The sequence below is a fragment of the Lepus europaeus genome, chromosome 1, assembly GCF_033115175.1.
Source record: "Lepus europaeus isolate LE1 chromosome 1, mLepTim1.pri, whole genome shotgun sequence".
Classification (NCBI taxonomy): domain Eukaryota; kingdom Metazoa; phylum Chordata; class Mammalia; order Lagomorpha; family Leporidae; genus Lepus; species Lepus europaeus.
In genome coordinates, this window is record NC_084827.1 from 151,765,715 (window position 1) to 151,787,765 (window position 22,051).

General features: G+C 47.0%; 2 protein-coding genes across 3 annotated transcripts in view; one reads left to right on the plus strand and one right to left on the minus strand.

Annotated features, from left to right (window-relative positions):
• The window catches only part of CCNYL1 (cyclin Y like 1), a 40,136-nt gene extending 32,683 nt beyond the window's left edge, over positions 1–7,453 (plus strand). For both annotated transcript variants that reach the window (XM_062190499.1, XM_062190492.1), the window contains 3 exons: positions 1,618–1,784; positions 5,474–5,636; positions 6,969–7,453. In XM_062190499.1, coding sequence (XP_062046483.1) covers positions 1,618–1,784; positions 5,474–5,636; positions 6,969–7,085 — 447 coding nt within the window. In that variant the 3' untranslated portion in view covers positions 7,086–7,453. The remainder of the gene's footprint in view (positions 1–1,617; positions 1,785–5,473; positions 5,637–6,968) is intronic.
• An 11,547-nt stretch (positions 7,454–19,000) lies between these two features.
• FZD5 (frizzled class receptor 5) lies at positions 19,001–21,809 on the minus strand. The gene is made up of 2 exons (XM_062190513.1): positions 21,413–21,809; positions 19,001–21,136 (listed from the first exon to the last, which is right to left on the minus strand). The coding sequence occupies exon 2, from the start codon at positions 20,872–20,874 to the stop codon at positions 19,102–19,104; it is 1,773 nt and encodes a 590-aa protein (XP_062046497.1). The 5' UTR covers positions 20,875–21,136; positions 21,413–21,809; the 3' UTR covers positions 19,001–19,101.
• Positions 21,810–22,051: the final 242 nt, after the last annotated feature.

Genomic DNA, 22,051 nt, shown 5'->3' on the forward strand with positions numbered 1-22,051 from the left:
GCTCACAAGTAGGTTTTTGGCCTCAGCAATAGGCAAATGACAGTCTTTTCCAACATTAGGAAAGACTTGAGCAGTGGAGAAGAAGCTCCTGTTTGTAAGTGTGAAGGCAGTAACGGCTTTGGCAAGAGTGGTCTAAAATAGAAAGAGAGTGGCTGGGGACAGATGAGAGGGTTGAGGAGAGGATTGGAGAAGAAATGAGAAGGCAGCATCAGGGTGTAATGTGAGCAGAATGAGAGAAGGTATTCTGGGAATGGTGGGGAGAGGGTTGGGAACAATGTAAACACACTCACGTTGGGGGAAGTCTGGCAGAGGGAGGGCGTCTGAAAGAAAAGTACAGGAACAGTGTTCTGCAGAAGAGGATTGTACTGACTTCACAGATAGAGGAGCTGCTTCAGCCACTGACACAGGGAGCACGTGGTGTGAGTGAATGTCAGCATATGACAGGCTTTATCAGTAATGGGTCCAGAGGTTGAAGGGCTGCCAGTGTTTCAGTGCTTGCTTGTTATTTCTGTAGAGACTTGAACCCTGGGAGGGCAGCTCACTCTAGGAAACTTGAGAGCACTGGGTTTTGGGAAATAGCACAGTCTGAGAACATGTAATATTCAACTGGCATTTGTTTCTACAAACACAGTTGAGTGTGGAGAACACTGCTGAATCTGAGCCATTAGTTTTACAACATTCAGATTGTAAACAGACTTTTAAAAACGGACTTCTTTCCTTTGGTCTTGATACAAAGAGTTCAAATAGCATATACTCACATACTCTTCTGCAGAACATCCTTTGAGATAACAAAAGACCACAGCTTACCTCTGTAATCTCTCATTACCTCTCATCTCTCAGTTTTTCCACCTTTATAGGATAGATACTTCAGGTATGGCAAATAATTATGAGACTGTCTCACAAGCTGCTTGGCAGGTGTAGTGCGTGGAGTCTCAGGATACAGAGACTGGTGGCTGTTACTGCTGCTGTAAAACTTACAGAATTGAGTAAGTTGTAGACAAAAGAAGTAATACAGAAAACAAATTCTCATGAAGAGATAGTAAAGATGTGAAAAATAGGGGCTAGGAGAAGGACCATCCTTCTGTGTGCATGTGCACCTCACACAGGCAGTGAATATGGGAACACTGACCTGCTCCAGACCTGTGCCTGTTCTGCTTTGCACAGCAGCCACTGGGAGGCTCCCTTGTCCACCAGTTCTTTTCTGCAAGCTAATGCCACAGAAGGGTTAGCTACTGTGAAAAGACACATGCTTGTCTTATCTATTCACATGTAATCACACATGATATACCATAAAATCACCATGTAACACCAGCTGGGCCAGGTACATTGCACGTGACAGCACACAAGTATTTACTGACTGACTTGAGTGTACACCGGGCCTGTGTCTGCTGTCCTTCCCAAGTGAGAGAGTAACAGCAGTGCTTCAGGATGCCCTTTGCTGAGCTGTCCAGTCATTCCTGGGGCCACAATTGTGCTGGAAGTTTGCATGAGCAGAGAAGGCAGCCTCTGTAGAACGTTCTTTCTAGTCATAAATGGAAAGAATCTGTCAGTCCTAACAGTTCTTACCATAGTCCGTAAACTGAACGAAAATCAAAGACCAGTGCTCTACTTTTGCAGGTTTACTTAGAAAGACTTTTAACTTATGCTGAGATCGACATTTGTCCCACTAACTGGAAAAGAATTGTCTTGGGAGCCATTCTTCTCGCCTCCAAAGTTTGGGACGATCAGGCTGTGTGGAATGTGGACTACTGCCAGATCCTCAAGGACATCACGGTTGAGGACATGTGAGTTTGCAAGGTTTCGGTGAATTTCTCTCCGCTTGTCCGTGCTCCATTCGCTGTCCTAAAGTTCTATTTTAAGAAGTAGTTTTTAAAGGTTACATGGTGCAGATAATGGATATAGGTATGCAGCTTCATGCTTCTATCTAGCTGTAGTAGAACAATCCAGATTTTCCATCAATAGTTGTTCAGCCTTGATGTGTTACTCCTGTAATAATAACCTACTTTATAAATTGAAGTATATTTTTTCTGGTAGTTTTTGGCAAACATCTTACAAGCTTACTACCAGAACAACATAATATGGTAACAAGCTTTATGGCATTTTAAAAGATGCCTGCCTGTACCATTCTCTTTTTAAGCGACACGTGTCTGACATTTTTGTACATTTTCATTTTATTAGAGAAGACAAACGGAGAGAAATCTTCAATTCATTGGTTCACTCTCCACTTGCCCGCAACATCCAGGGCTGGGTCAGGCTGAAGCCAAGAACCCAGAATGTAATTCAGATCTCTCTTGTTGGGGTAGGAACTGAAATACTTGAGCCATCGTCTGTTGCTTCCCAAGGTGTGCATTAATAGGAAGCTGGCTTAGGAGCAGAGGAGCTGAAATAAGTGTTTGGCCACAGTTAAATTTCAGGGCCTGGGGATTGTTGAGAAGTAAACAGCTTCAGTCTGATCACACATTGTATGTTTGCTTTTGCTGGCCTTTCTGCTTTTAAAATTTTTGTTTGTTTATATTTATTAGAAAGGCAAAAAGACACAGAGATCTTCCATCTGCTATTTACTCCTCACATGCCTGCAATAGCCAGGGCCGGGCCAGGCCAAAGCTGGGAGCCTGAAACTCAATTCAGGTTTCCCGGGTGAGTGGCAGGGTCCAAGTACATGAGCTATTACCTGTTGCCTCTCAGAATGTGCACTAGCAGGAAGCAAGAATAAAAAGCAGAGCTGGGATTCAAACCCAGGAACTCCAGTGTGGCATGCAGTCTTCCCAGGTGGCGTTTTGACCACTATACCAAATGCATGCCTCTCTTTTCTCATTTTAATCTGAAGATCCCTTGTTACAGACACCATGAGATTAACAAAAGTTAGGGTTTCTAATCCCTGTGCTTCTGCCTCTTCCCTTGCCTTTGTTTAGCAGTGGGTCTGAGAAGGTAGGCAGCTCCAGGATTCCCCTACCACCTGTGCTGTCACACTCAGCAGTCTCCCACCTTCAGCCAGCCTCATGGGCACTTGTTGGGGCCCAGAGTTAACTACGAGGGTGACAGGTTATTGAGTTATGGGCCTCCTCCCAGATGGCACACTAGCATGGGACTGAAACAGCAGCTTACCAAGCGCTTCTGCTCTGGTGTCTGACTGCTCTGATGGGAAGGGCCCTGAGGGGGCTAGGCAGGGTGAGCCAGGGAACTATTTCCAGCAGACCCTCAGAGTGCCCACTTAACAATGAAAATATCTTTGTTAGGGGAATTTAGGAAAAATTGAAGAAACACTTCTTGATTATATTGTGCAGCATAAACAGATCAAGGTCATGACAGGCAATGGCAGGCATTGTTTTTGTTACTTTTGACCATTATTCTGGATAACATTGTCATTCAGAATTACCAGACTCAGTAATTAAAACTGAAGTGAGGATAACTGTGTCTGAGAAGGAATCAGTGATTGTTGGTAGCTGTTGGAGTGGCTTTTGGTGAAAATGACCACTTTGATAATAGTATAAACTGAGAATGTTCATGGTGATATTGCTGGTAACCTTAGCAAAAGGATGTGACAGTGAATGGATTTAAGTGAATGCGAATACTCTTGGAAGTTGCAGAAGCTAAAGTGACTTGGAATGGCTACTGTCATGAGCCTGCAATCTGGTCCCTTAAAGGAAGCGTAATTTGTGGTCATGAATGCTAGGCCCGCATTTCTCAGCAACTGAGCTTATCCAGGGATCTGATTCTAGTTATAAAATTGGAGAAGAGGGAGGGCAGTGGGACCCGGGAGCAGAAGTAGCAGGGGCTGTTACAGAGGACCAGTTCCAAACTCTCCTAAGGCTGCTTTTGTTTCTAGTCTTTGCAAATAGGAAAGCATTATAGCAGAGTGTTTTATACCCATGTGTCTTTTGCCTCTGCTGTTGAGTATTTGTATTGGTCTCATTTTGAGTCAAATTTAAAAATTGGTATCTATCAGATTTTTCTTACCTTTCCAGCATTACATGTGTTATTAGAATATGTTTCCTTTCAAAAGAATAAGTTAAGCTAAGCAACTGCTATGTAGAAAATTTGCTGTGCCTGTAAAGGGTATGCTATTCAGCCATTTACAAAAAAAAAAAAAAAAAAGCAAAAACCCCATAAGATGCATATGCGTAATGCTTTTCTTCTTTATTAAACCTCTATTAATAGACATGTTAATCCTATGAAGTACTGTATTTCTACACAGTTAAAATGTATTAGTGGAGAAAATATAAAAGGGATAGTGAAGTGCATTTATTCCTGTAGTAAATTAAGTCCTGATTAGCTGATTATCAAAACATTGTCTGATTTACATTTCTATAGACTTATTGCCGTATGAACAGGAAATTAATTTGGAAGTAGGCTCAGTCAGGTTCTTAAGTTTAACAAATGAGGAAATCACATCTCTGTTCATATTGTAACTGCTCTCCATAGAGATCATCAGATGTTTGTTGATTTAGGTAGTGGATAAAAGATTAAAACTTTAAAACCAAGAAACCAAATAATGTAAAATAAGCCCCTCTCAGGTTTAAGTACTTGTGATTTTTATACAATTAACTCTTCCCGGAGATAACTGTTAAAGGGCGATGATTTAATTAGGCATGTGGGGAGGGCAGCTCCCCTCCCCTTCCCCCGTCCTATGAAACTCCGCATACCTGGTGTTTTGGCTCAGGGTGGTGGTGCGTTCCCAGCATAGGAAAAACAGTGTATAAGTCACTGCTCCACCAGAGGTCGTGTTGTAAAGTGGGTTTAGTCTTGCCAAGACACCTTGTCTTTAATCTTTCTGCCTCCCAGAGTTTAAAAAGATACCCTGCCCTGTCACAGTGACAATTTGTCACCTTAGTCATACAAGGTGAGCAGAATCTTGCGTTATGCCCTTTGGCCTAGCCTCACGTGTGTGCGGGGGCGGGGGGATTCCCTTTCCCAGCAAATGTAGCTTATTTATTTTTTGAGATGAATCCTTGTTGCCTCGAGAGTTTTTCCCCCTCAGAGATAATAGCGGTGGCTCTCGATGGATCCATTTGTTGCCGTGGTGATGTGCCCACTCCTTTTGTTGGCGCTTCTCTACTTCAATAAGCCCCTTCCTGTTATCAGCCGAGTGAAAATGTCTGCAAGTTCTTCAGAGCTAATAAACAGCATACATCATCCCTTTCATCTGATCACTATAGTGGGCCTTGGGAGTGAGTGTGGAGCATGAATCGTACAGCTGCACTAATGGAACTCTGAAGAGTGAGCCCCGAGTCAGCAGCGCGAGCGCGTAAGAGGGCCGTAACCTTCCCCCGTCCCAAACTCCCAGTGCTGGGATGCAGACAGGACCCCAGATAGCTGCCTTGTTCGAACAGGAGTACATTAATCCAGCGGGTGGCTTTCTTTGTTTCAAAACAGAATTCAGAGCCAGCCTAGTAGCTCAGAATGATATTTTTGAAGATAGTCCAGTTGACTAAAATTGCCCTGTGTTGGTTTTATTGTATTCCTCCTCCCCTAGGAATGAGATGGAACGGCATTTTTTGGAGCTACTTCAGTTTAATATTAATGTTCCTGCCAGTGTTTATGCCAAATACTACTTTGACCTTCGCTCCTTAGCAGATGACAACAATCTGAATTTTCTGTTTGCTCCTCTCAGCAAGGAAAGAGCACAGAACCTAGAGGTAAGGCTGTGAAATCAGGGGTTTCTCGTCAAAGGGCTTATCACCCTTTGGCATCATAATTCCCATGTCTTTTATAGTTTATACAAGGTGTGCCTTTTTTAATTGTAGCTATTATTTCCTGTGTTGACCATAATTCAGAATACTTTTAATCGAATTTAGTCTATTCTTGCTGATTTTCCTTTTGTACCACCACCCTTCCACATAAATATACTAGAGAAATTTCTTGGTGTTGTAGCCCTAATCATTTCTATGTACATAATCCACTTACTACTCTTGACTGTCATTAGCAAGTTTTCAAATTCATATCACTGCTTATACATCAGTTCAATTGTGTGAGTTTATTTGACAAAGCATTAGTGCCTATGCCAAGAGACCTGTACTTTGAATGTATAATGTGTATTTCAGATAGTGGATATGGGAAGTATATGGGTTTAAATGGGAATTCTAACTTAACAGACAAAATGACTTTTGGCAAGTATCCACCAAAGTTATTCATAGCTGAATTGGACACATCTTACAACTGGCACTTTCTGTTGTCCTTTGGTGATTTGCAAGTGAAGAGAGGTAACTTTTGATGCTCCAGTCATTCGACCTCTCCTACCCTCCAGTAAAGTCCACATGCCTGACTCATTGAAGTTTGCCTAGAGTATAGGATAATGGCCAGTAAATAAACACTGGCTTTTTTTTTTTTTTTGGACAGGCAGAGTTAGAGACAGAGAGAAAGGTCTTCCTTCATTGGTTCACCCCCAAAATGGCCTCTATGGCCAGTGCTCTGTGTAGATCCGAAGCCAGGAGCCAGGTTGCCTCCTCCTGGTCTCCCATGCAGGTGCAGGACCAAAGCACTTGGGCCATCCTCCACTGCCTTCCTGGGCCACAGCAGAGAGCTGGACTGGAAGAGGAGCAACTGGGACAGAATCCGGCGCCCCAACCGGGACTAGAACCCGAGGTGCCAGCGCTGCAGGTGGAAGATTAGCCTAGTGAGCCGCAGCGCCGGCCAACACTGGCTTTTTGTACAAGTGCAGGTGACAGATGATACTGCTGTTGGGAGCTTGTCACATTTTTGGGAACCCAGTTTTTAAGTAACTTAATAAAGTTCCCATTTGCTCCAGCAATCTAATCATAGCTCTTCAAGGATAGATGCTACTTAGTGAATTGGCAGGGAATAGCATGCCCTGAACTTGGCATTGTAGACTGCAGATAGCCAAAACAACTGTAGTTATGAACTGTCTAAAGGAGTCTGTATATGTGGCTTCTGGTCAGTGGTGCTCCATAAGGCTGCAGTTTTTTTCTTCTTCTTTTTAATCCTATCTGTATTTTATTTGACTTTCTTAGGCCATTTCCAGATTGTGTGAAGACAAATACAAAGACTTGTGTAGAGCTGCTATGAGACGATCTTTCAGCGCTGATAATTTCATTGGCATTCAGCGCTCTAATGCTATCCTCTCTTAAAGGGAGTAATGAGAGGGTTCTAACATCCTCAATCCCTCATCTACAAGGACTGGAGAATTGTCACCTCTCCCGCTCAAAAACCAGCAAAGTTAGAATTTTCACCGAAAAGAAAGACATGGAATTCAAGAGACTTGTGGACAATGAGGAGGATTGCACTCCATAGGAAAGAATGGGACCTTGTTAATGCAACAACACACTCTTCTGTCCTTTTTAATGTAAACAGAGTTAAAAAAAAAAAAAACCACTTCAGAAAGGGAAAGCTCCCAACCCACACACAGATATTTGCTTACTATGTAGGCCAATAGCTGTGAACTACATGAGGTTTTTTTTTTTTTTTTTTTATTAATAGTTAAAATTTTTAGACATTACAGACACTAACCCTATAACTTTTATCTTTTTTCCTATTTTTCTTACCCTCTTCCAGTATTGCTGCATATGCCTTTAGAATCAATGCAGTATTATCCTTGAAACATGGGAATCTTACCAACTCACAAAGCCACGTAGGAGCAGACTGTAGCATTGTTAGGAATTGAGGGTTCTTCCTGCATCATTGAAGCTGCTCGTCATCATTGGCAATCAATTTAAACCAAAAAGCTGCTGGATAACACTTGTCATTCCTGTTCTTTGCAAGCACTACGTACTAGCATTTTAGCACATTTGGGGTCATAAAGAGAAAGTATCAGTTATTGATGATCTACTTCTGTTGGGGCCATGCTGTATTTCTCATGAACTGTAACGGTGCTTTTCATCTTCTGATAATTTTCCTTATTTATCAAATAATTGTATTAAAAGATACTTTCCTAATGTCAGCCAACATGGTGGTCCAGGAATAACAAGTAAGTAGTAAAATACAAGGTGTCCAGAAAGTTAGTGCAGTTTTAAGCATTTGTGTGTTGATGGGCCCTCCAGGGCACTGCAACAGAAGTAGACATGTTACAAACTTAGAACATCATGTGAAAGTTTAGTTATATTTCTTTTAAACTTGTTTTTTTGTAAATTTGGAATGTTAAGCTTTTAATTTTAATGTTTTATTTCAGTACAATTTTAGATTGTACCCATTGACTTCCCCAAATAGAATTAAAGTTTAATATTCCAAATTTGCAAACCTAAGTAAGTCCAAAAGAAATAATTGAGCTTTCTGATAATGTGTTGTATGTAACTCTGTAGCATTTATACTTCTACAGCTATCAAAGCTTACAGCAGCACCAAGAGTTTTGGAATACCTTGTTGTCATCTAGAAGTACCTCCCTTCTTGAAGTAGTTCTTTGCAGAGCTGTACTCTCTCTGCTTGGATCACCTTTCTTTCCTCTAGATCTGGTAAAGGAAGATTATGAAGAGCAGTGTTAATGCACATGTGATCGACAACAAAGAACTGGACCCTAAATAGCTGTAGGTGATACAAAACGGTTGTTTAATCCCACATGTTCACCTGGCTGGAAGCGTCCCATTTAAAGTCCTGCTATTTAAGCAGAAACTTATGTAAATCTTAGGAACCTTCCAGGCTTTAAAGGACAAGGAATAGATAATGTTAGGGGATTGGTAGCAGTACCACCCTAGATTTGAAATATTGGGGAAAAAAATGCGTGTTCTCAACTATATGAAATCTGTTTCTCCTATTCTCAAGTATAATCCCAGGAATCTGACCTGTAAACAAAGCATTTCTGGGCCAGGAATATTTTCTCTAAATATAGCAACACTTTACATGATATTGAGTGTTACAGGTTCCATCATTTTTAAAGGACAGACATAAATAATGGTATATAAATATTACAATCTACCACCTCAAAGAAAAAACATCGTTTATGGAGTTCAGAGCTTGGAGATTCAAGTGTTGATTGCGATTTTATTTTGAAAAGAATGCTACAACTCACGTGATTTTTCTTGTGTTTATATTAAAAGAAAAGCTAATAAACTCTATTTTAATTAAATATGGGTAGCGTGTTTATAACACTCCTCTATTCATATAGCAGCATGTCTCTGCCTGACTTTTAAGTCAGTCCTGGTAAAACATTTTAAAACTGACCATTCATAAGTTTGTTTGATCCATGCCTGTAGTTAAGATGTAATTGATTTCTTTTGCTTACTGTTATTTTTTTTTAAAAGATTTTTTAAAAAAATTATTTCTTTGAGAGAGAGAGTTACAAACAGTGAGAGGGAGAGACAGAAAGGTCTTCTGTCCATAGGTTCACTCCCCAGGTGGCCGCAACAGCTGGAGCTGCGCTGATCAGGAGCCAGGAGTTTCTTCCTGGTCTCCCATGTGGGTGCAGGGGCCCAAGGACTTGGACCATCTTGTACTGCTTTCCCAGGCCACAGCAGAAAGCTGGATTGGAAGAGGAGCAGCCGAGACTAGAACCGGTGCCCATATGGGATGCTGGCACTGCAGGCAGAGGATTAACCTACTGTGCCATGGCGCCGGCCCCTGCTTACTGTTTTTCAACCTGAAGATTTATTTTTTCTTAAGATTTATTTTATTTGAAAGGCAGAATGACAGAGAGAGACTGAGAGTGAGCTTCTATATGCTGGTTCACTCACTAAATGTCCACAAGGGCTGTGGCTGGGCCAAGCCAGAGCTAGGAATTCCATCTGGGTCTGTTACATGGGTAGCAGGGACCTAAGTACTTGGGCTATCATCTGCTGCTTTCTCAGGCCCATTAGCAGGGAGCTGGATCAGAGGAACAGCCAGGGCTCAAACCAGCACTCAGGTTGCAAGTGGTGGCTAACCTGCTATGCCACAATGCTGGCCTGCCCCCTGAAGATAATTTGTTACACTGGAAACCACTGGCTGCAAAGTGCATTAGATGGAATCTGTGAATAGTTTTTTATTGTGCCTGAGAGGGAAAAGCACATTAAAATATAAAATTAGGTAAATTATACAAAAGAGGGAGAAATTACAGGGACAGCATAGAATTAGAATATGAAGGGGCCGGCCCTGTGGTGTACATAGCAGGTAAAGCTGCCACCTGCGATGCCAGCATCCCATGTGGGCACTGGTTCGAGTCCTGACTGCTCTACTTCTGATCCAGCTCCTCTGCTGTGGCCTGGGAGGGTGATAGAAGATGGCCCAAGTCCTGGCTCCTGGCTTTGGATCAGCTCAGCTCCAGCTATTGGCGGCCATTTGTGGAGTGAACCAGCAGATGGAAGACCCCTTTGCCTTTGCCGCTTTATATAACTGCCTTTCAAACAAATTTTTGTTTAAGATTTCTTTTTTTACTTGAAAGAGTTACACAGAGAAGGAGAGGCAGAGAGAGACAGAGAGGTCTTCTACCTGCTGGTTCACTCCCCAGTTGGCCGCAATAGCTGGAGCTGCGCCAATCCAGAGCCAGGAGCTTCCTCCGGGTCTCCCACGAAGGTGCAGGGGCTCAAGGACTTGGGCCATCCTCTACTGCTTTTCCAGGCCACAGCAGAGAGCTCGAACCAACGCCCATATGGAATGCCAGCACTGCTGGTGGTGGCTTCACCCACTGCACTACAGCACCAGCCCCCAAATAAGTCTTTAAAAAAAATGAAGGATTTCAGTTACATAGGAAAGAAAATGCAAGGTGAAGAACTAGAATTGGGTTTGCTATACAGAGAGTGACTTAAAGTCATATGGCTTGACTTTAACATGCTATTTTCAATTAGAAATACACCAAATCTCTTGTAAAAGTAAGAGCCTAACCAATGAATTTCAGCAATTTTCTTTCTAAATCCTGAAAGTGTTGCTGTATTTTCATCCACTTTAATATTTTAGTACTTAAGGTCAGACTTTAAATCACTGATAACTTTGTTCTTGATAAATCACAATAAATGATCTGATTTTATTAGGGAAGAAAAATCATGTCTTTTTATTTCCCAATAACACCAGCCCATAAGCAAAAATGCTAACTTATATAAATGGTCAGAGGTCAAAAAAAAAAAAAAAGTTTTGAGGAGGTAAGTGGACATAAGTTTCTTGACTTAAAGATCCAATTGGCAGAATAAATAGTATCACTAAAAGCTGCTCTTCTCCCTTTGGCTTTAATTCTGTTAGGCGATACAGATATTTTGATAAAGGGAAAATTATGTTACCTTAGGGTAAGAATGAAAATGATACTGAAAGTGGGTGGGTTCTTTACATGTTATGGGGCATGGAAATTTAAGTTACGGGAAGCATATTAGCTATGGTTGTTTTCTTTCTTTCTTGACAGGCAGAGTGGACAGTGAGAGAGAGAGAAAGGTCTTCCTTTTGCCTTTTGCCGTTGGTTCACCCTCCAATGGCCGCCACGGCCAGTGTGCTGCGGTTAGCGCACCGTGCTGATCCGAAGGCAGGAGCCAGGTGCTTCTCCTGGTCTCCCATGGGGTGCAGGGCCCAAGCACTTGGGCCATCCTCCACTGCACTCCCGGGCCACAGCAGAGAGCTGGCCTGGAAGAGGAGCAACCGGGACTAGAACCTGGTGTGCCGGTGCCGCAGGCGGAGGATTAGCCTATTGAGCCATGGCGCCGGCCAGCTATGGTAGTTCTTGATTTGGGGGAAAAAAAATTAGAAAACAGTTCAGTCTTCATGCAGTCTAGATTCAGGTTATGCAGTGTTTTTAGAAACTGGTTTAGCTACAGCATGCAGGATATCTAAAGTCTTCACCACCCAACCCTCCCTAACCACATTTAAGATGATTGACTTGACTGTTCCCACGCCCAACAGTTCCACTGAGTACAGAACTACTTGGAAAAGCACTTGACAGCTGGCAGAGAAATCTCCCAGGTAGGTGATTGCTGTGCAGAATCCATAGATTACACCTGGCTTCTATCAACAAGTTAAGGATTGGATTACCTACAGCCTTAACTGCCAGCCACTTACCAACCTGGTCGGCCTGACATTGTGCCAACAAGCGATGCATGAGCTGGAAGAGCCTTTCAGTAAAGGCCCATTCCACTGGTGCACAGGAACAGTCTCCAGGGAGTACAACAAGGAACAAGGTAGTAGGATTATTTACATGCTGTAAAGGGAGCTAAGTAGTTTGTGACTAGGAAAATTCAGGAATAGTCCCAAGAGTGTAAGGTCTTCAATACCGTAACAGTAGTATTTACTTCAGACAACCTCAAAGGATTCTCAGATGTGCTTGCTATTTTATTTAGCAAAAGTCTATTGCTTCATCTGACCCTGCTCAACTCTACAAACCTTTACCTGTTAGCCCCTAAATGTTGGCTTTGAGATCGCCTCCATGAGAATGGACACTTCCTGGCAGCCCATCGTGTTTCATCCACCACCTGCTTCACCAAGTCCCTTAGGACCCACCCCCAGCAAGACCATCCCAGTTTCACCATGTGACCCTTCCACTTGTGTCCACCGTGGCAATGTTTGATGTTGGTTATTGCGATGGACTTCCAAAGCATTAGCACCATGTTCCAGGAAATGCAGGTTTTGTATGGCTCAAAGGCTAACGGGCCCCTTGAAATCTCCTTTCATCATCTGTTTGAGCCTTCCTGTGTTCCCCAAAGCAGCTGTTCCCAACTTAGCCGCTCCCCTGACCTCACAGCCCCTGGCATCTAAGTCGCTGAGAACATGGTAGCAAGCACCTCCACATTCCAAAGCCATGAATTAAATCTGGCATTGGATGCCCAATTGGTAACTCCTCATCCAATGGATTCCATCTCTTAACGCTAAATCCAATCTTCTATACCCACCCTTCATTGACTTTCTTTAAAATTGCACATCACCCAAAATTGGAAATGGGGCATTTTGACTGCTCAGTCCTTCAGTTTCTCAAGATGTCCCCATCTACCTGCTTCTCATCAGCTGTAAGACCCAGGCTTCTCTAAAGGCAATACAAGATCCTGGCACAGGTGAAGAACACTTAGCGGGAAATCAAATGAAGCCTGCAGCTCATGGCAATGTGCCAGCATTGACTTCTTAGTTGTAACAGATGTGCCATACCATGAAATGTTAACATTAGGGGCAAATGGGAAGGGCATACAGGAAACAATTATCTTAGCAGATCTCCAAAATTAAAAGTTTATCTTTAAAAACTCAGCATGGGCCCAAACCAGTTAGGCTTGGATTTTTTTTTTTTTTTTTAAAGCAAGAGCCTCAAATGATTCTTATGCTAACTCGAATTTGACAACCTGTGATCTCAGTTCCCTTCCCTACACAGCCGCTTCTTTGCTTTACTTAACCTTGCCTAAAGCTGATTTAATCCTTTAACTCTTCCGAACACTAAGGTATAAATATTATTTTTCCCTTTTCAAAGATAAGAAAACTGAAATACTAAGAGGTTAAGTGTTCAGTCCTTAAGTCGTAGAGCTGGCATTTGAGTCCCCAGGCTGGCTTCCAAACCTCCTCTTAAAGCCATTCTCCCTCTCAAGCTTGTTTCCATCCATGACAAACTGAGTCATTAAACGCATTACCACCAATTACAGCATCACGAGCCCACCGAGCTCTCCAAACTTCTCAGTTCCACAGCTCCTCTGCTCCAGGTTGGGGCTGCTTTTTCCCTGTTTCAACTCGGGGAGCAACAAGAAGGCATGGGGAAGATGTGTCAAGCCCTAGGGTCTTGGACATGTAAGGTATGTCTGTCGGGATTCATCTCAACTACTGTGTATTTTAGGCTGCCTCTCCCTGCTGCCCTAACTGAAGTTCATGGCACTCATGTTGATGCTGGATTACAGACTCTCATTAATCACTTCTTACTGGGTTTGTGCTGTCTCCCCCAAACAATATTATTATTTGAACGGTGCAGAGAAAGCAAGAGCTCCCATCTCCTGGTTCGCTTCCCAAATGCCTGCCAGTAGCAGGGCTGGGCCAAGCCGAAGCCAGGAGCCCAGATCTCAGTCCAGATCTCTCAAATGAGTGGCAGAGACCCAACTGCTTGGGCCCTCACCTACCGTCTCCCAGGGTATGCATTAGCAGGAAGCTGGAATTAAAACTGGAGCCAAGACTCAACCCCAGGCACTCATGGAATGCAGGTGTCCCAAGTGGTGTCTTCCCCACTAGGCCAAACACCAACCCCTCAAACCACATTTTAAGTTCCTAATTACCCATGTTTCCCCACATTCCTATGCTTCAGAGCATTGTGGGAGATCCTTGCCAACCCAGGCATTAGAACAGGGGTGGTGTTTGGCAGAGTGGTGGCTAATCTGTGTCTTGCCAAAGCAGCAGTCCACAGAAGGCAGTGTGGCAATGGTATTGGCATCTCTGGCTTAGGCGTCTGTTCAGATCCTCAGGGAGTTGTTTTCCATCTACTTCCAATGTATTCTAAATCGATGTATTTCTTTTCCTCTGGGATCCCTGACTTCTATTAAGAGGTCAGTGCCAAGTGTGAATCCAACTGTTGAATGATGAGCAGTTTTGGGAATTCTGCAACCAGACACACACACCAGTGTCTCTTCAAACAGGTCCCATACGGAGTACAGACGGAAGGCTGATGAGAGAGATTGCAGGCTCAGGCAACTTCTCTCTTCTGGGAGTTCCTGCGCTCTCTTCAAGTGGTTATGAAACATCGCAGGGTCGGCAGGAGAAGCCTAGGCATCTATCCACACACGTGTTTTAATTAGTTCTTCTGGTGACTGGAATTTGCTTGATTTTACTAATAATCCTGTCACATTTTAAGCACACCTGAGAGATCCGACTATGAAGTTAGAACCCAGACATCTTTCGTTAGCAACTGGGGAAAGCAGCACGTCGCCATTCAAACAGGAGAAAAAGACATGTACAACATCTTTTAATTTTCTTTATCACTGCTTTAATGCATTTTAAAATTTATCTACATCAATTGGGAACAAAGAAACAAAAATAGACATTTCTTTGTTTTTCATAAATAACTAATCTCCATATTTGATAAAAAATCTCAAACTGTTATCTTACCTTCCCACAAATATAATACAAAATTTTTCCGAAATAAGGTCAACAAATTAAGTGTCTTGAGACTAACATAACCACATCTGCTGTTCTACTGACTTCCAGGAACAAAACAAAAATAAACTTATCAAGATGCTCTGGGTTTCTTTTTGTTAGTGTTATGGACTCAGAATTATAATCATCTGCCAGGAACTTAAAGGTTCAAGTTGATTGTCTACAAATAAAGTATCACTGGCTCTGATTTGTGAGTTCTGAATTTGACGTGACAGTGACAATACTGCATGGGACAGGCACTATACATGTATGGAAATCATAAAAGGTATTGAATGCCCTGGACTCGAACTACTGACTCGGTATGTGCCTCATTTGGCTCAGTAATAAATTCACCTGCACCAAACCCGTATCAAAAGTCACTAAATCTCTCATATATATATATATATATATAATATATATTATGTATATACATACCCACAAAACATACATACTATACATACAGTTTGTAACAACATGAAGTAATATTGTCTCCAAATGATAGACTACAGACATTATCCTAGCTGAAATAAATCCCGTAATTGTCACCAAGCTGCTAGAAGCCGTTGAAAGTTTGAGTCTGGTTAGTCACTTACATCCTGCCTACCCTTCACCCCTCTTTAATGTCGCGGTCGATTTTTCCTTTCAGAGCCATCCTCCCCAGGCCAGGCATGTTCCTTCCCCGGATCACTTGATTGGACTGGGAAGACAAGAAAGGGCACGCAGAGGGAGCAGGCAATTCGCAGCCGCTGTACCTCGCACCTGCCTAGATTTGTGATGTTCTCTGTCCTGTCTGCCACATTCGGTGTTAGAAAGCAGTTATTCAAAGCTTTGTCCCTCTTACCCCCCTTGGGCTTTCTGTAGAGCACAAAAGTGAAAGAAGCTGCTTTAGCAGGGGTAGCAGTTCATTAAAATACACAACTAGGTTTCCTAGCTCTGGGGTTCCCATTCTGTACTGCAGAGTGCAGGTCACGGCTGCTGTTATTAAGGTTCGGTGTGGGATCCAGGAGGTTTTCTCCTGGCAGCCGGTGTCAGGATTAGTGCCGCCCTGGCCCAGGAGGGAACGGCCTAATGAATACCAACTTTGAAACAGTGCTGCCGGCACATTATTTAAGCTTGTACACGCACATAATTCTGCACAACACTTCCATGCTGGCCCTGGCCACGGACAGTGGTCATGTGAAATCATGACAAAGGTTTGCAAAGATAAACCAATAAGGCACCAAGAGGGAAAAAAAAAAAACAAAACCAAAAACACGATTTCCAACCAATGTGAGACACCTTCAAAGTGTGCAGACGGAAATAATATAAACAGTCTTCCTAAGATCTGGTCAACTGGAGTCACTGAGAACACCTTATGTTCCTTTAGACAACCTCGCATCTAAACCCTCCTGCCCTTATCTTGGAAGCCAGACTTCAAGTTGACTGTGAGGTGGATGGACAAGACCAAAGCAAGCCTTTGGTCTCCCCCACCCTGCAAGCCCAAATTGCTCAACCACCCCCACGACCTTTAATTTTGTAACTGTTCTCAGGAGCACCATCTGTTTACAGAAAAATGCAAGCCAGGGGAAAATCCCTGTGCAGATGCTAACGGGGTGACCACCTGCAGGTGCAGCGTCTCCTCCCTGGCTGGGTTGGGGATGGCCAACATTAGGAGAGCAGGTGGGCTTCATCTTTGTTAGAGGGTGGCGGCAAAGAGGACAGCAGGGGTGACAGCACAGACACAGGTGCCTCTGATATTTGGTCTGAAGCTAGACCCCAAAAACCATTACCTGTATCTCTTCTCCTTGGCTATCTGTCATTTTAAGCAAATTAGATGTTCTCTTTAGATTTGGCAAGTGTCTAAAGTGAAAAGGTAATTTTAAAAAAATGAATTAGATTGCCTTCATCCAGTACATTCTACAACTTTTAGATAAACTATGCATTGTTTCTAGATCTCTCCATAAAGAAAAGGAAGGTGGGGGCACAACCCAAACTAGGGACAATGACTGGAGGGAGCAGGACAAGCTCTGTTTTCTGGGGCAACACAGCCACGTAGGGAAGAGGGCAAGGGGGTCAGGAAAGGTCCTCATTGGAAACATGGGAGAGGAACGGGCACTCAGGACCCATTTCCAGGTTCTCAGAAGAGGCTTTGGGATAAGTAAGGCAACGAGATGTACCCAAGGTTCTGTACCTGTGTACTGGATTTCACTGAATCCAATACAGCTTAATTTTGATGCAGAGAATGAGCTGTGTGAGAGTGGTGCACTTTTATAAATGCTAACAGCTTCTCAAAGTCCCTAAAACTCTGCTACTAGGCTTCTCCCCGCCAGCAAAGTGTTGGAATTCTCTATGGGAACTTCGCATTTGCCTACTCAATAGAGACAACGTGACCTGGACTTAAATTTTACTGCTCCAACTTTGGTACAAATGAAGCTTGAAGGCCCAGGCTCCAGTTGTTTCCCTAGGGAGGCTTTCTCAATTTTAATGCCTTTGGCCATTTTAGCTTCATACATTCAGTGTCTACTCAGTCCTGGTCACTGGTATTTTGCTGGCCGATGCAGTCACCCTCTTCCCCAGAAATGGCCTCACACTCTTCATGAATGAATGGTTAAACAGATTAGGAAAGCAAACACAATTTTCCAATAGCAAAGAAACGTGTGTGTGTGTTCATCAGTATATAGGCTTTTATATAGGAGCAAAGGAATGGTTAAAAAGATTAGGAAAGCAAGCCAGATTCTGTAAGAGCAAAGAAGCTGTGTGTGTATGCTCATCAATATATAGCCTTTTTCAGAAGAGAAAAATATCCATGGGCTGTGTGTGTGTGTGTGTGAAAAGAGGCACCTTCCCCCTGGGATAGCACTACACTCTGCCCAGCTTTAAAAGCATATGCAACTATGTTATGAGTGTTCTTTGTTTTCAGAAACTGCGGAGAGCGCTGTCTGGCTTCCTTTGCAATATCTGGCCATAAACTAGTCCAAAGTCCAGGAACACTTATTTTCCCTTGTCCTGGGCCAATGTTTGTTCACGGTAGCCAGCCCCCTCCCCCAGTTCAAGCACTTCATTCAAGGGTGGGTGTGGTTTCTAATCACAGCTCTCCAGGAGAGGAGGAATAAGAAAAGCAGAAAGACTGTTTAACATGATAAAGGAGGCGGGGTGGGGGGAGCAGATAAGGGAAGTGTTGGAAATTTACTTTAATTACTGGAAGTACACCCATTTTTTAGCCCTTACACTCCAAACCAAGCCTCCCTTAGCAACTATCATTAAGTATTTTCAGAAGAGGGTACTGGGACTACTTTCACTTAAATCGAAACACAAGTTCCTTTTTGTTTTTGTTTAAGAACAGATCTGCTTAAGTCTATTAAGAACTACCCATTCTGGGGCACACAGTTCACCGGTTCCACCAATCGCCAGCCTCCAGGTTCTGTTCCAAATATTTATACAGGACGCTCTCTGACTCAGGACACTGACACCGAACTGTTCACCAGTGCCGCAGCAGAGACCCGAGCTGGTTGGACAAAGCCAGGGTGGAAGGCCAAATCCCCAAGCGCTCCCTCACCCTGTCACTTTGGGCGGGGGGGGGGGGGGGGGGGGAGGTGGGGGGGTTGCTAAGCACATTATGCTCCCCTCCCTGATAGGACTTGGGGCTATCAGCAGGACCCAGCAAGCGCTCTCCTGAAAACCTCACCTCGGAGGTTTGCAGCAGTGCAAGAGGCTAAGCTGATGAAAAAGCACGCCCGGCAACTTTCCAGTCACAGCACATCACACTTTCACTGTTCACATTGTTTTTTTCAAAGACACACGTACAGGAAATAGATTTTCCCAACGTGGACCACACTGTTCAAAAAGAAACCTGAACCAAGTGGAACTTCGTTACAACGCCAGCCTTCGGACTGTAAAGCCCCCAAAGCAAAGGTAGATGCTGTTGCCAAAATGCAACAAAGTTACAAATGAAGAAAAACAAAAACACATATAAATTAAAAAGAGGGCTCCCCCCAAGAAGGCAGCAAGAAACGCACAGGCCAACGCACGCGAGCTGAGCCCCCTCCAAGAAGAACCGGGCCAGGCACTCCCTCCAAACGGCGCCTTTCCCGGTCTCCACGTCGCCCCCGGGAGGGGGCATCAGCACCACGGAAGTAAACGGAAGTGACCTTGGCAAAGCTACCAAACAAAACCACCCCCTCCCCTCCCGGCCTCCTACACGTGCGACAGGGACACCTGCTTGTGGTAGGCGGCGGCGGCGGCTGCGGCGGGGCCCGGAGGCCCGGTCCTGCCGGTGAGCGCGGCGCTGGCCTCGGCGTAGTCCCCGGCGGCGGCCACGGCCCCGCCGCTCTTGTGGCCGCGCCGCGGGCGGCAGCAGCAGCGGCTGGTGAAGCGCCGCCACGACTCCAGCGTCTTGCCGGACCAGATCCAGACGCCCGACGTGATGCCCACCACGAGGCACATGAAGTACTTGAGCATGAGCACCCAGTACTCGGGCTTGGCGCGCGGCTGGCCGGCGTCGGGGCCCGGGCAGGTGCAGGTGAGCGCCGCCTCCCAGCTCTCGCGGTAGTGCTGCTCGTACAGGTAGCAGGCCACCACGATGCTGGCGGGCACCGTGTAGAGCAGCGTGAAGATGCCGATGCGGATCATCAGCTTCTCCAGCTTGTCTGTCTTGGTGCCGCCCTGCTTGATGACGCTCCGGATGCGGAAGAGCGACACGAAGCCCGCCAGGAGGAAGAGGGTGCCCACCAGCAGGTAGAGCACCAGCGGGCCCAGCACGAAGCCCCGCAGCGAGTTCAGGTTCTGGTTGCCCACGTAGCAGATGCCAGCCACGGGGTCCCCGTCCACGGAGCTCAGTGCCAGCGCCGTGATGGACTTGACGCTGGGGATGAGCCACGCGGCCAGGTGGAAGTACTGCGCGTAGCCCGCGATGGCCTCGTTGCCCCACTTCATGCCGGCCGCCAGGAACCAGGTGAGCGACAGGATGACCCACCAGATGGAGCTGGCCATGCCGAAGAAGTAGACGAGCAGGAAGACGACGGTGCACAGGGCGGGGCCCGTGGTCTCGTAGTGAATGTGGCTGTGCTCGCGGCTGCAGGCCACGCTGGCGTGGCCCACGACCAGGCGCACCAGGAAGCCGAGCGACACGCACAGGTAGCAGGCCGACAAGAAGATGATGGGGCGCTCGGGGTAGCGGAAGCGCTCCATGTCGATGAGGAAGGTGGCCACGGTGGTGGAGGTGGAGATGAAGCACAGCACGGACCACAGGCCGATCCAGAAGGTGGCGAACGTGCGCTCGTCCGGGCTGAAAGACGGCTGGTAGCAGGGCACCGCGCAGTTGGGCACCTGGCCCGTGCGCACCTTGTTGTAGAGCGGGTGCGACTCCTTCAGGATGGGCACGAAGGGCTCGCGGCACTTGCACACCGACGGGCCGCCCGCCGCGCACTCGGCCCCCGCGGCCGGCGCCCCCGCGGGGCCTGCGGGCGTGGGCTTGGCCGGGAAGCGCCTCGGGGGCGCCGTGGTGGCTTCGCTGCGGTTGTAATCCATGCACAGGACCTCGGCGTCGCGGCCCAGCACGGGCAGGCGGTCGCAGCTCATGCGCTCGGGCCAGGCGAAGCCGTACTGGCGCATGAGCGGCGAGCAGCCGGCCTTGGCGCGCTCGCACACCGAGCGGCAGGGCGGCAGCGGCTTGTGGTAGTCCGGCAGGCAGATGGGCGTGTACATGGAGCACAGGAAGAAGCGCAGGTCCGGCGAGCAGTGGATCTCCACCAGCGGCCAGAACTGGTGCACCTCCAGGCCCGCCTCGTCCTGCGTGTCGTGGTTGAACTGGTTGGGCATGTGCGTCAGGTTATAGCCGATGCCGCGGCACATGGGCACCGTGATTTCCTGGCACACCGGGGCCTTGGAGGCGGCCGCCGCCCGGCCCGCCAGCTGCGCCAGGAGCAGCAGCAGCAGCGAGGGCGGCGCGGACGGGTCAGGCCGAGCCATCGCCCCCTCCCTCCCCTCGCCTCCCGCTGCCTGAGAGGGGCCAGCGCAGGCAGAGGAATCCGGGGCCGGCGCGTCCCTCTCCGCGTCCCTCGTGTGTCTCTCTGTGTGTGTGTACGCTCGCGCGCCGCCGGGGCTGGCAACCTGTTGGTTTCTTTTTCTCTTAGAGAAAGCCGTCCAAAGATAAACTGCTCCGGGAAGGCGCTGCCTCCGCGGGCAGCGCTCGGGGAGAGACGGTCAGGGCTCCGATTCCAGGCAAGGGACTCTTAAAAAAAAAAAAAAAAACAGATGGGGGAGACGAAAAATTGCAGGCAGCTCCTATTAGGCGTCAGCAGTTCGGTCCCCGCAAGCGGTTGCAAAGCTCTTAAGTTAGCCAACCCCTCTCTCCCTTCCCTCCCTTCCACCCCCTGGAATCTGACTGCCGACTTCCCCGCACTCCCCTTCCTGGCTGGGCCCTCCGGGCCGGGCCCCGGGGTCAGAGTCCTCAGTCCCCAGGAAAAGGGCAAAGGAACCGGGAGAGGGGGTTGGCGCAGGCTCTCACCTCCGCAGATCCCGCTGGAGAGGGGCAGGCGGTCCCCAGCACTTGCTGCTCGCTCGGAAACGTGACTCGGAGCCGGGCCGGCGCCCGCAAAGTTTAGCGGCAGGCTGGGTACCCGTTGCGGCGGCACATGGCAGGAGGTGAGGGCGTCTCAGAGATGGGGGCGCCTCCCGAACACGGCCGGCGCAGCCCAGTCACTCGCCCTCTCCTTCTCTGGGGCCCCCTGCATGATCCGGGCGGAGCAGGGCAGCAGCAGGCTGTGCGTTGCACCGCGGGTCCGGGAGCCGGACGCAGGGCGGGCGCGCCTGGCAGCACCTGGGGGGGAGGAAGGGGCGGCGCGGCGACCGGGACCCCGCAGCCTCACGGCGCAGCGAGCAGCCGGCGCTGGCCGGGCCGGGACTGCATGGTGAGCGCCCGCCGCCGCCGCCGCGTCCCGCCCGCCGCTCGCCTCCTCCCCTGCAGGGGGCTCCGCGCTCCAGCGGACTCCCGGGGGCGGTGGCGGCGCTCTCGGGACGCGCCCGGCTCGGCTCCTCCCCCCGGCGTTCTCTCGCACCCTTTCGCCCACCTCCGGCGGGCACTGAACGGCGCGCGGAGGCGGCAGAGTCACGGCCGCAGGCGGACTGCCCTCTCCCGCCCCGCCAG